General features: G+C 38.7%; 1 protein-coding gene across 1 annotated transcript in view; it reads left to right on the top strand.

Moving 5' to 3' along the window:
- The window catches only part of CELF2 (CUGBP, Elav-like family member 2), a 257,535-nt gene that overhangs the window by 216,014 nt on the left and 28,119 nt on the right, over nt 1–13,402 (top strand). Inside the window, exon 9 of the mRNA XM_010001271.1 lies at nt 4,795–4,929. Coding sequence (XP_009999573.1) covers nt 4,795–4,929 — 135 coding nt within the window. The remainder of the gene's footprint in view (nt 1–4,794; nt 4,930–13,402) is intronic.

Here is a 13,402-nt window from a genome sequence, read left to right as displayed (position 1 = left end):
CTCTTTCAGACACAGGCTGTGAAGTTTTTACCCCCTTTTTAACAGCTGGAAGGGCTGACATCAGTGTTAGCAAACAGTTGCTTTCTGGCCTGGAGATGATAAATCCACAGTTTTCAAGGTGCAGTCAGGATTTATTTCAGAAGGAATAAATCCTAATAATTGGGAAGGTTAAAATTTCCAAGGGAAAGTAAGTCAAGTTAGTGGGAACTGGCAATCACCATTGACATTGATATTCTCCATGCATATATTATCAGTAAAATGCAGCCACTGCCATCCTTTTTTAGGAGTTTGTTCAGCAAGCAAATCTCAATTGTTTCCTAATATGATTTTATTATGATTTTGGAAACCCAAGAGCTGTTGAGGCCTAAGATGTCTTCAGAAACAGCTTGTGGCTCTGTTGCCTCCTCTACAAATGCCCAGTAATTCCAAATTTACAGTTATCATAGGAGAGAAGCTGTGGTGACTGAAATGAGGCAAATTGTTTCATTGTATGAAAGTTTGTGTCGGAGGCAGCACAAGAAGTTGTAAAATGGAAATCTCGTGCTCTCAAATTTTCCCATGTTTTCACAGAACTGCATCTGTGACTGTGCAGCACTACAGAAATTTCCTGCGAATGTGCTAATAGGCCTTATGAGAATGTTCTATCACCATCCATCTGTCACTTTTTAACAGGCCTGATTGGCAAGCACTTGTAACAACTGACATCTGTTCTCGCTTATTGATATGTAGATTTATGGTAATTGCTGTGAACAATAAGACACAAAATTACCTAAGGTGAACATTAAATTAAATTTTCATGCCCTTATCCTTATAAATAATTTTTTTTTTTTAAATCTTAGGTTTCAAGTAAGGCACACTGTGCATCTGTTTTGTACATAATTTAATTGTTTTTTTAATCTGCCAAATAACAAAATGAAAGTTGAATTTCCTGGCAATCTTGAATATTTGCCAAGCTGATAGCGCGCTGGTAAATACATGTTATTAAAAAGGGAATCAAACTGTATTGTGATTCTGTTTTTTTTTAATCATTTCCCTTTAATTCCCAACATTGTCTCCATCAGGAAGATCAAGAGTTATTCCTTACCCAGAAGTTGTTTTTTTCCCCTTACAAGGGGATTTTCATTTTTTATGTGCAGCTCTGCCTAAGAGGCTGTTCTTCAGCGTTAAGCAATTTGCATTTCTTCAGAGAGAGGCGCATTTGCTGAGTGAGCAGCACTTTCAAATAAAAACAATCTCCTCGTTTGTGGTCCAGCTCTGTTGCGGGATTTGGGACCGTTTTGAAAAAGCTGTAGGATGTGAAATGTGTGAAGGCAATGTGTGAAAGGGGAGAGAATGAGAGAGCAGATTAGTCCCACAAAACTACACCTTGGCTGAAGTTCAATTGAACCAAAAATCCCCATTTGAAAGCAAAGTGCTTTCTGGGTCTGGGACTTGAGAGCGTTTGGTTTCCCTCCTCCAAGTTTGTCCTGGCGAGTGGGATGTTGACGCATTTGACAAGTTGATGGGAGAAACCAATAAAGAGGGAGCAGAGATGGTAAAATGCCTGGGGAATGTGAAACTGTGATGACAGGACTTATTTTTTTATGTTTGAGCAGACAGAGGATCCCAAAGAGAATGCATATTAAGTGATAAACCTGTTGACACAACCAGCTCTAGACAGTGCTGGATGGCAGTGTGTGCCACCAGCCCTTCCTGACAGTCACATTCGGGTGCTCACTTCAATGGGGCTTTTTGCTGTCCTGCTCTTACACATGTGTGACAGCAGTGAGCAATCTTTTTCTGAAGGCACTGAAGCTGACACCCTATAACATCTGCAGAGCTGGTTTGTGGCCAGTGTCTTTTAGTCACCTCTACAGTAAAACAGACTTGGGTGGGGAGATGACTTCATCACTGCCTGGCTCTTGTTCCTTAATCTTTATTTGGCATTGAAATTTTTTCGTCAAGTTGATGGGTTCCTCTTGTGCTTCCACAAGAAACGTGCCATGAAAAATGTTTTTGTGGGAGGAGGCAATGCTGGTGTTTGTTTTGCATCCACATAGGCATGAGAGTAGGTCACGAGCCCAGGGAGAGCAGTTATTTGTCCCTCTGCCCGTTGACCTTGTCTCACCTGCTGCACTTTTCCTTGAGCGCTGTGCAGTGCATGCATGCTGCCCTCCAGCTTCCAGCCCTCCCTGCTCCAGAGCCTTCTGCAGCCTTGCATGTGTGGGCAAGGCCATGCATGTAAAGCGTGATAGAAAAAGCAGCATTAAGTTGCTTCAAAACCCATTTCCTTCTAAACTGAAGTTTGTAAAAATGACCATGCTTTCTGGAAGCATATGGGATTTCACTTAGGTGAAGCTGTTTTGCAGTCTCTCCTCTAGTACCATTCTGCATTTGTTCACTAGTTTTTTAATCCTATCATGTGTTCTGATTAAAAGTCCAAAGTGGAAACCTCCCCACAGAAGAAATATAAGCTGATTATAACTGATCCTTCTGAAGAATAACTAACCAGTGGGTGACAGAAATCCATGCTGCCATGGTGGAGAGCAACCCACTGCTTTCCCAAATCTGTTTCAGAATGGCATGAAATACGGCCTCAATGTAAGACCAGCAGTGTTTACTGGATATTCTTTGCTGAATTACTTATACATCTTATGAAAGGGGAAGTAAAATTAAATTCGAGGACTAAAAACATCAGTCCAGAATGAAAATGAATTCTAGATCTCATTTTGAGAACCACTGCCTGCTTTGTTTGCAGACAGCTGGACCCCAACTAAGTCTTCTCCATACCTGAAATCCCGTTCGAAATAATCTGCAGAGTCTTACTGTCAAAGAAAGAGGATTTTTTAATGACAAAATTAAAATAATAATAATTTGCACCTGAAGCAAGCAAGTAGGTCAACTGAATAATTAAAAAAAAATTAAATTAAATTATCTCTACAAATTATCCTGTATGAATTTCTATCTAATTTGTACATTTTGACTGAAAGCTTCTCAAGTTAAACAACAGATAGGATTTGAAAACAGTTATGAGTTTCCTTACTATCTCTGGTTTCAGGAATGTATTTGTTAATATGATCCTGCTTCCAAACCTTTGTTTTAGACTGATAGTAAAAATGTAAGTTTTTTGAAATATTCAGTCAGCTTTTCCAGATTTAGCAGATTACTTTGTTCAAGATCTGAGAAGTTTTAAGCAGTTTTATTCTATTCATTTGGGTTACCCAAAATCTAATTCTTTAGTATTTATAAAATGTCCCTGTAATTAAGGTGCAGTTTTGCCATTTCAGCATCATCTTTGTATTTTAAGCACTTAAACTTTGTGAGAACTGGTATAGAAGACTGACCAAATTGTAACAATGACCCATGATTATGTTATTTCGTAGTTACACCTGATTGTCTAGGTTAATAATAACTTGTGACTAAAATAGCTTTGTTGCTCCTTGCAAAATAGTTAGGGATGGCAGGGTTTGAGAAAAGCCTTATTTTTTTAAGGTGGTCATTAGGGTCTAAAAAGAAGCCCTGAAAGAGCTATTTTTGACACGTTATTTCTTCAAGTGTATTGTGCAGATTCCAGACTGCAAAATGGCATATCTTGAGTCAACTAAAACCCTACTCCTAATGTTGTGATTGTGTCACATTTTCAAAAGCATCACCACCTGAGCTGACTCTGGCTGTTTGACTGAGGCACAGGCATTAGAGCCTCAGCCAAGCTGTATGCTCACCTGAGACCTGAGCTGCCTGTTGAAACATGCTGTATTTAAATGTGGAGTTTATTCACAAGTAGATGCTTGGACCAAGGCTCACCTCACAGTACCTAAAGCTGGGACAGTAAGAATATCTCTCTATCGGGCTCAGTGATTGTACCAACCTGAGGCTGCAACACGTGTTTGAAAGTTATCTCTCCATTGCATTTTTTTTCTTCTCAAACATACTTACAAAGTATTATTTTTAAACTTTTTTTTTTTTTTCCATCTTCTCCAACCTGTTATTAAGTTGTTTTGGTCTGAGAAATGAAGTGTACAGGGAGAAGTAATATCTCTTTTTAGACAAACTAACAATCATTAAAAGTTTCCAGGTACTCAAGCTCTTCTTGAGTGTTCCCCAAAATTCAGTGCAAGTCTTCCCATCTCTATCACTTGGTCTAAAAAAGATATTGATCTTCCTACCTCCTAACCTTTTGTGTGTACTTACATTATCAGGACTTCAAGAAGGTAATAAAACTCTTTTAGTCTTTTGGTTTTATGCACTTTGTCAATTCTCTTGAGGGCTCAAGAAATATGCACAGATCTCCCTCACATGTCCAAACCAAAGAGAGTGATTGCTCACTGCCATCTAAGCAGTCTCTCTTGCATCATACATTCAAAGGAGAGACAGGAAACAAATTGTATTTGTTCCAATTTTATGGCCCTGTCTGGATGCGTTTTAAACATTAATTGTATTCTTTACCCCGCCTGTTGTGTCAGGAAACAGTATTGTGCCTGGGCCTCACACAGAGTTTAAATTACTTTTAATTCTATGCTGCCCTTACAGAAGAGGCACAAACAAGGTTTAATTTTCCTGAACTATAGGCTGGTGCCTTAGATGTATTCTCTCAGCTCCAAGGTGGAGAAGTGAGAGATGCAATTCAGGAGCTATAAGAGGTGATACCCAGTTTGTAGATGTCTGGGGAACGAAGAGGAGAATTTAATCCCTCGGCAAGTACATCCAAAGCTCCGTGTCTGTTGAAAATAACTTTTTTTCGTTTTTCTTTTCAAAATTTTAATTAACCTGTTGTTTAATTAACCTTTCAATTGACCCTGTTGTTTCTCCATGCAGGCATGAACGCTTTACAGTTACAGAATTTGGCAACTTTAGCAGCTGCAGCAGCCGCCGCCCAAACCTCAGCTACCACCACCAATGCAAACCCTCTGTCCACAACGACTGGTGCTCTGGGAGCCCTCACAAGTCCTGGTAAGAGCAGAGCACTTGCTTTCAAAATACAAAAATGACATTACATGGGAAGATGATAGTTAAAACAATCAATTGGATGTTGTGGCTGAGTAGTTTGGTGCTTTATCACTTCTAGATTTTAATAGCTGAATGAGTTTTTGTTGCTGTTATTTTTAAGTAAATAGCTGATGTTTTTTAAATTGTCCAGTGTGGGCATGTTCACCTTTCCATATTCATTTCAGGGGCAATTAAAGCCTATCGGATCCGTATTACAAAACTCTACATGAAAATTTCAATTGTGTGGGAAAAATCAGCTAGATTACACTTTCCAGAAAGAGTTCAGGATGTGAGCCAACCCTAAAGAAAGATCTGCTGAGGTGGTTCTTTTTAATCCTCAAGTGCCATATCTTTGACTCCCAGCACATAATGCATGTATTGCTTCCACCCATCATGAGTTTTTGTTAAGTTCTTCTTTCTTTTCCCCTTTTCTTTTCCTCACTGTAGACTCAGTTAAGCCTTCTTCTGGTCCTAACTGATAATACAGTTATGGAAGTGATATCAGATGCACAAGTAATACAGATTCTTATTTCATTATACTAAGTAGCAGACTGATTATGGGGGAGTAAGGGACAGGATAGCAGTTGGTGGTGCCTCCATCACCACCACATAGACTTTCACTCATGCATGTCAGATGTCTGCAAAACCTTAGAGAGAAATCAGGGTAAATGCAGAGTTCAGTAACACTCCAGCATCTCCAGAATCCACAGAGAGAGATGTTAATTCAGTGTAGTTACTCTGGATTTACAGTGATGTAGCTGAGTCAAGAATCTGGCCACTTATCTTTACATAAAGGCTGCAGGGTATAATTATTTGCATCATGAAGTGTGTTTATTGCTGTTCTAAAAAGCATTTGTATTATTTTAGACACCACTGAAGAACATTTGTGTTTAATCTTGTTTAAGTGTGTATTTATTCCCCATGAAAAAGTAATTCATGGCAGACGGTTGAAGCTCATCAGTGAGGAAAACAGTCTTCACTACACAATAGAACTGGGACCAAGTGTGGTGGTGGGTGTTAAAGCTGGCCAACACTTCCTCTTATGTTATGCTTTTATTGTTTGTTTGGGAGAGAGGTCAAATGGAAGGCAGCTTGGCTAAATGCAAAGTTTATTCAGCATTTCCCTGTTTCTGGTGTGGGCCTCATCTCAACCTGAAAATTATACTCATTGGCAACATCTCTGAGAAGCAGGTTGGGTTGGAATAATTTTTGTTTGCTGATTTTTTTTTAACCTGAGCAATCTCTTCTCTCCATCCTGGAGCTAGGGCTTAATGCTTTGCAAAAGGCTGGTCTCAGTGGTGGAGCTTCTGTGGTACTCCTGTCTAAATGTCACCCATTTATAGAAGCAGAAATGTTGCATTTCATGCACGCTCTGTGGTATCTCTGCAGTTTAGCTCGTAAATGTCTGAGTAGCCTCTCCTCCCAAAGCATGCTCAGCATTTCCTGAGCCATACTGACTTCTCAGGACAGCTCAACATGCTGCACTTTGGTGCAGAGGGATTGGAAATAAGCTTCCCTTGTCATTGCTGATCTACAGCAATGTGGCACCAGAACCTCAGGCAGCAGCATGTTTCTATCATTCTCTTTGTCCTGCCATGTTAGCACAGGACTCAGATTCATCCTTAAGGTCCACATTTCTCTTTTTCCCTACGAAATGTAATCTTCTTATCCAGTCTGGCTGACTTGTGGTCTTGAGACTCCTTGAGTACCTGGAAGGGGGTTTCATCTGATGTGCAAGTCTGCAGAGGCAAGTGGTTAGAAAGGTGCTTCACTTGGGCTGGGCAGATCTTTGGGATAACTAGAGCTTAGTATTGCCCAGATGGTTTCATAGAGAAGATCCAAGTTTTTGCCAGAGATTAATGATTTTGCCTAACACGTGTTATTTTCAAAAAAATCTGGAGATTTAGCCTTTGAAATAGGAAGCTCAGAGTAACAATTGATTTTGAAACTCTTACAGAGGGTAAGAGTACACAAGTGTTCCTAATATTAGAGAGCTTGGTATGTCAAAGTCTTTATCTAATAGGTCCATTGACCTCTTCATTGTGCACAACCAACCTAAAATCATTGTTAAAATGTCCTCCAGTTTAACATTTCTTATCTGGTTCCACATTCTCCACCCTATTAAATATTTTGTAAACCTGAATAATATCTTCAGTGGTTCTTCTCTGCTCTATGGAGAATAAACTTAGTTTGATAAAGCTTTTCATAGTAGCTCAAAGTATTTCCATTAAAACTTGGAATATGTTGGCAGAAAACATTTAAATCTGCCTTTCAATGTGTGCATATTTGGAGGCCTTTAGGGTATTTTTTTGGCCTAGTTTTCTTTTAATAGAACACTTCAGTTTGTTGTGTGTCGTAAGTGTAAATTATTTTGTCTGATTTCAAAGCCTGCACTAAGCCCAGGAAAAAGTGTTTGTGTCTCTTCAGATAATGCATTAAATTAATATTTCTCAGTTCAGAAAACTGCCCAAATTCAGAAGAGTGCAAAGGTACAGGCTTAAATGTAATCATTGTCTTGATGCTATTAAAGTCAAAATACTGTATGGAACAGGGATGAGCATGAGCAGGTACTTCTAATATGCCTTAAACCATGGCAGCCTCATAAATTATATCCATGTTTCTACCCATCTAAAACTGTATCTCTCCTGAATCAATCTTTAACCAAGAGCTCTGTCCTTTGTAGACACATGTCATTAGAGCCCCAAAAGGTGGTTACTTTGGTTAAAATTCATGTTACATCTTAGTTTTACATAGATAAGGTTTAGCAATCTCCAGTGCATCAAACTGTTATGGAGGGGATGGTACTCAGCCTGACTTTGATGTGTTGGCAACACAGAGTAACAGACCTGGAAGTGAGGAACCAAGCAGGGCATATTTGCTGCTGGCTTCTAATTCCAATACATTCAACAAGAAGAGAAACAAAAAAATAACATCTAATAGTGACTTTTCGATCTGCATGAAACTCCTTCTTCAAGCTTCCTAGGATCCCATATTTCCAAATAAAATAAACTCCAATGATCTTTCTCTCATAGGTTCTTACTGAACAGCTTTGACCGCGAGAGAGTCTAAGGACACTCATTTCCCTCCATGTGCTAAATACTTTCCCTTAAGCTTGAAACAGTGTTCATTCAGAAAGAACAGAGACAATACAATCCCCCAAACTATTAATTTTTTTATAATTGTAAATTTATAATTTCAATTTTGCATACCCATGGAAGTCTCTCCCTACAGCATTGTTAGAAATGATTTTTTAAAAGCCTTTGCTTAAAAAAACATGACAGATTAAACTTTCATTTTAGTAAAAATCCCCTCAGGCAATAAATAGGTTCTTTTGTCTCTTGGCCCTGGAAAAAAAATTAAAATGGTTTAAATTGCCCACGGTTAAAGTAACTGTTTTTTGCTATTATCAGATGGTAGTGAACAAAAGTGAAAATGAAATCATGAAAGAATAAAGACCAGGTAAATGCATATTATGTCTTTCATGAGTTTCTCATGGGTCTTTTGAAGACTCATTTAATCGTCTTTCTTGTCTTTTATTTTTATGTGATAATTGTTTCCTTTATTTACTTTAATCACATCTATTTAGTTAATTAATTCTTCACTTTCTTTTCACTTCACTCACTTAGGATACTTTCCTGTTTTAAAGCAGATAGCTGTAGTATTTTGTAACAGATGGATTTGGGCTGAGGTAGCTTTCACCTGACTCCAGGTTGTCTGAGCCAGTTTGTCTTAACTCTCTTTCAGTTGGGCCATGAAAGTTTGCATTTCCCATTAACTGGGAAAGGGGTTTGGAGCAACTTCCTCAGATGTAGGTGTCAACACTGTAAATTTCTCAGTTTAGGCAGGATGAATCTCAGCTGAGTGTCAGGAACCTTGTCCTGGCCTCCAGAGGCTGTCCTTGCCACGTCCCACAAATTGATCAACTAGCAAGGAGCTTGCAGGGAGGTTGCTGCTCTGGAGCCTGCAGGGATTTATGGTTAATTCAATGGGTGGTGGGCAGGCCTGGAGGTGGATGTCAAGGAGGATTACACAAGCTCAGGGTCAGAGTATCTGCCGCTAACACTGTCTGGCATTTAATTTGATTCAGTTGACCTGCTCCCCTAGTTTTCCCAAGGATAATAATATTCTGACTGTCCTGAGAGGTACAAAGTTGATCCAGCACTGTAAAAAAAATCCTGGTGTCAAGAGCTCCTGATCTTTTTACAAACTGATGTTAAGCAATGCCAGAATAATGTTTTGTGCTCACAGGAAGAATATGAAAGTTGCGTTTCAGACACCAGCTTACTGTGTCATCTTGCCCTTCTCCATCACTGCACAGATTTTTATTGTTTAATGCCATAACTTTAGAGTCACAGAATCACATAGGTTGGTAGACACTCCCCAAGGTCTCTGCTCCAGGCTCCTGCTAGTAGCAGGACTACTCAGAACAGGCTGGTGAAGGCCATGTCTAGTCAAGGTTTTAGTATCTCCAAGGATGGATATTCTACAGCCTCTGTGAGCTCATTTCAATTTTGTTTCTTAAAATTCATGTATGAATGGTTTTTTCAGTATCCAGTAGCAAAACCCTTCTATGTGCAAATGAAGAGACAAAGCATCTAATTATAAATTCAAATTTATCTCCATAAACATACACAATATAACTTCTGAATTGTGGGGGGCGGAATTGCTAAACCAGAAGCTAATTCAGTTTCAGACTTAGCAGCCTTGATTTTCCATGACATTTTCATGTTTATTTGATTCTCTAAACTATTATTTATTCACACAGCTGAACTGGCTACTCATGCTTTGGTAAAAAATAAAAAAGCTTGTCAAGTTTTATCTGCTGTGTAAACCTAAGAAGAAATCTTTCTGCAAAAAAATACTATCAGTGTAGAAAGACTTTATTCTTTAATGACCTCTTAAATTCCAGCCCAGCTTTTGCCACATTATATCAGAATTCAGCCATTAACTCTTCTGTTGAAAAAAAGCTCCCCTTAGCACAAAAGTCTAAAAATACTCGTTTTCAGGCAGATGCTGACACTGAAGAATAAAAAGCCCAAAAAAGAAAGACTGTGAAGTGTAGAATAAACTGAAAAAGAGAAAAAAAAACCTGCTAACAGTGCCTGTCCTGTAAGAATTAATTCATTCTTTCCCCCTGCTAAAAGCAGAGAATTGTAACTTACAGTTAGCGTCTGTGGTTCATTATTTTCTCTACCCCCTAACATAGCATGAGGATTGTCTTTGTTATTTGAAGGTATTCATGTTGTGAGCACAATTGTTGAAATGTTAGAGATTTTATAGAACATACAAGATGCTTCAGCTGAGAAGCAGTGAAGAATGTTCAAATAATCATTCTTAGCAGATTCTCTTTTTGTTCGCTTCAGTACAATACGTTTTTCTCCAATCAGTGGTGCAAGTTGCCACCGTGACATTTTGTTAGAGGCCAGTACACCCACTGAGATAGCTGTGATTTGCTTCCAGGATGATCCAAAAATAACCCTAGCAGGAGGTGTGTAGGAAGGTCTGACAGTTTGCTAAAGAGTGAATTGAGGTAGATGTTTCGTGTTGAAAAAAGATCGGTTTAAAATGCAGGCTGGCACTCTTCATGCTGTAGAACAAATTGATTATTTTTGTACCATTTCATGTGGAATTAATACAGATTCCATTATCATAAAATCATCTTAAAATAAGCTTTATTAGTTTTGCAGTACACAGGAGACTTCCCTATTATGATGTTTATTATTTTTAGGATAGAGTTGATAAATATGTATCTTAAAGGTTTATAAATACAGTATGCATACAGTACACATACCCTGGATGGGTGCTTAAACAACCCAAGTGTATGATTTTCAATTTTATATTTAAATCTAGTTACACTATTAGCATCATTATCATGGTGCTCTGAGCACAGAGCAGTCCAATGCCTTCAGCTTGATCTCAGCATCAACTTTTGAAAAGTATGTATTTGCAAGAAAGCCATGGAAGAAAATCCTGCCTTAGCACAGCCACCACCCTGTGCCTGTCACTTGACTGCATAGTACAAGGAGGTTTGTGATGGGAGAGGTCTATTTCTGAATTGTTGTGTGTCAGCTGGGCTTACCATGTAGTGTTAAGTAGTGTTAAGTTTGCAAGTCTGTGGTTATACTCCAAAATAAGTGAATTGATTTTGACTGCTCTTAGTGCCCAGAGATCATGCTACTTCTTGGAGAAATACATCAGTACTAAGACCATCTGATAATTAGGTCACCCTTAAGCAGGCATCCAAACACAAGCAAGGGCCAAAAATAGGCAACTGGGCCTGTATTTTTGACCTACATTTGTATTTTTAATGATGCTCCAAAGTGTCATAAATTACTAAAGAGAAAGAGTAGGAAGTGTGACTAAAATTCTCCTAGACTCCCAGCGGAGTAAAAGGAGAGGTGAAGGGTGCTGAGCCTCCCTGGAACATTCCTGTCTCTCTCCCTGGTCTGCCCATTTGGAAAAACAAGCCAGCAATAACCTGGAGGATGCCGATGGCAACAGAAAGGCCATCAATTATCTGGAATGACCTGTTTGCACGTTTACCCCTTAAGTTGTAACAAGTCTTTGTATATTCTGCTAGAAAATTGTTTCTGACCAGGTGTGCATCAATTCAGCACAGAGGGTCTTGGGGAAGTTCAGTTATTAAATAACTGGGCTGAGGGTGGGCAGAACCTGTCACTGAAGGAGTGAGTGAGGCTGCACGACAGCTGCAGAAAGAAACATTTTGCAAGAGCTCCATGTCTCTTTTTTAGAATCAACAATATCAATTTATGAATTTTTTGGCACAGAAATCTCCAACTCTTTCCTCAGAACTGCATAAATACCAAAGTTGTATGCTGAAGGGTAGAAATGTGTGCATATTTTTCAGTGAAGCATTGTGCTAGTTAATTTTTGGGATATTTTTTTTAGGAAACAGTGTACAGTACTAAACCATGGATTAGTAGGATCTAATTCAACAGGAGACATGTTTGTTTTTTAAATATTAGTACATTATCACCTTCCTAAAGTATTAAATCCATTGCCTTAGCACATTTAAGGATTTATTTTGCTTGCAGTCTACAAATAACACTTTATAATACATTATATATTCAAAGTGTCTCTATCCCTCTCTTAATGCCTATTTGAAGCCACAAGAATCCCAGATTGTAAAAAGGCTATTTTTCTTTCTGTTGGAAGCAGTATTTCAAGTTTATTCAGGGTTGTTTTCTACTAAAGAAACATGATACTATCAGCTTGGCTACACAGGTAGATAAGTGAGCTTATATGCCATATATCTTAAAAGAAGTTCCGAGCCCAGAAATGCTGGAGTTCATAATATTCAGGAAATAATGTCATTCTTAGCAAAATTCACACACTTCAAGGAGCTTTCAACTATTTAAGTTTTGCTACTGCCAACACTGCTCCTTCAACTCTACTGATTTGTGCATGTGCCCATGGATACCTATGATCTGTTTTCCTAAAGCAGGATAAATTGTGGAACATAATGGGAATTAGAGTTTATTAATGTCTTTAGTCTAATTGTTTCAGCATTGTCTGAAAGGAGTTAGTTGTTTGAATATGGAGCTGCTGACTCAATTTATGTGTTGGCCAAACAAAAATATCTCCAACAACTGCTTGAGTTTAAAACCAAAAAAACTGAACAGCCTTTGCCTGTGCTGTTTGCAGAACAAAAATGTGCAGCATGAATAAAAAGAACCAGTGGCACATTGAATTGCATGTGGCTTTACAAATGGTCTGCAAAGGACCTGGTTTAGTAATTTTACATGAGACAAAGATAATCCTCAAGTTCCACAGCTTACAGAGGTGAAGGACTGTATCTTGTGGTGTGCTGTTACAACGGGGTTGTGCTTGCACACCCCACTAAAAATCCCTTTTTCCATGGAAATTATTATTTATGCACTTTCTGGACTCAACTCCTTTATCTACAGACTCAATTTTTCAATAGATAGTTTATCTCATCTCTGTTCTAAAATACTATAGATAGGACTCTACGTGTCTGAAGTAAACAAATCATCTAGGCACATCTTTCAGCAATGGAAAGACAAACACTTCCTAAGGATTATTTACCTGCTTTTAAGACAGATTATGGAATCAAAGAGTGGTTTGGATTGGATGTAACCTTAAAGATCCTCTAGATCCAACCCCCCTGCACAGGCAGGGACACCTCCCACTAGACCACGTTGCTCAGAGCCACATCCAACCTGGCCTTGAACACTTAGAGAGATGGGGCAACCACAACTTCCCTGGGCAACCTGGGCCAGTGTCTCACCACCCTCATAGTGAAGAATTTCCTCCTCATGTCTAACCTAAATCTCCCCTCTTCCAGTTTTAATTCATTACCCCTTGTCCTCTCGCTACAAGCTCTAATAAAAAGTCCCTCCCCAGCTTTCCCAAATGTATTAAGAGATGTGAAAATGAAGATGAATCAAGCCATCCT

This window comes from Chaetura pelagica, unplaced genomic scaffold (assembly GCF_000747805.2).
Source record: "Chaetura pelagica isolate M959 unplaced genomic scaffold, ChaPel_1.0 scaffold66, whole genome shotgun sequence".
NCBI lineage: Eukaryota > Metazoa > Chordata > Aves > Apodiformes > Apodidae > Chaetura > Chaetura pelagica.
The sequence above is the reverse complement of the archived record's forward strand: the minus strand, read 5'-3'. Positions and strand labels throughout refer to the sequence as shown.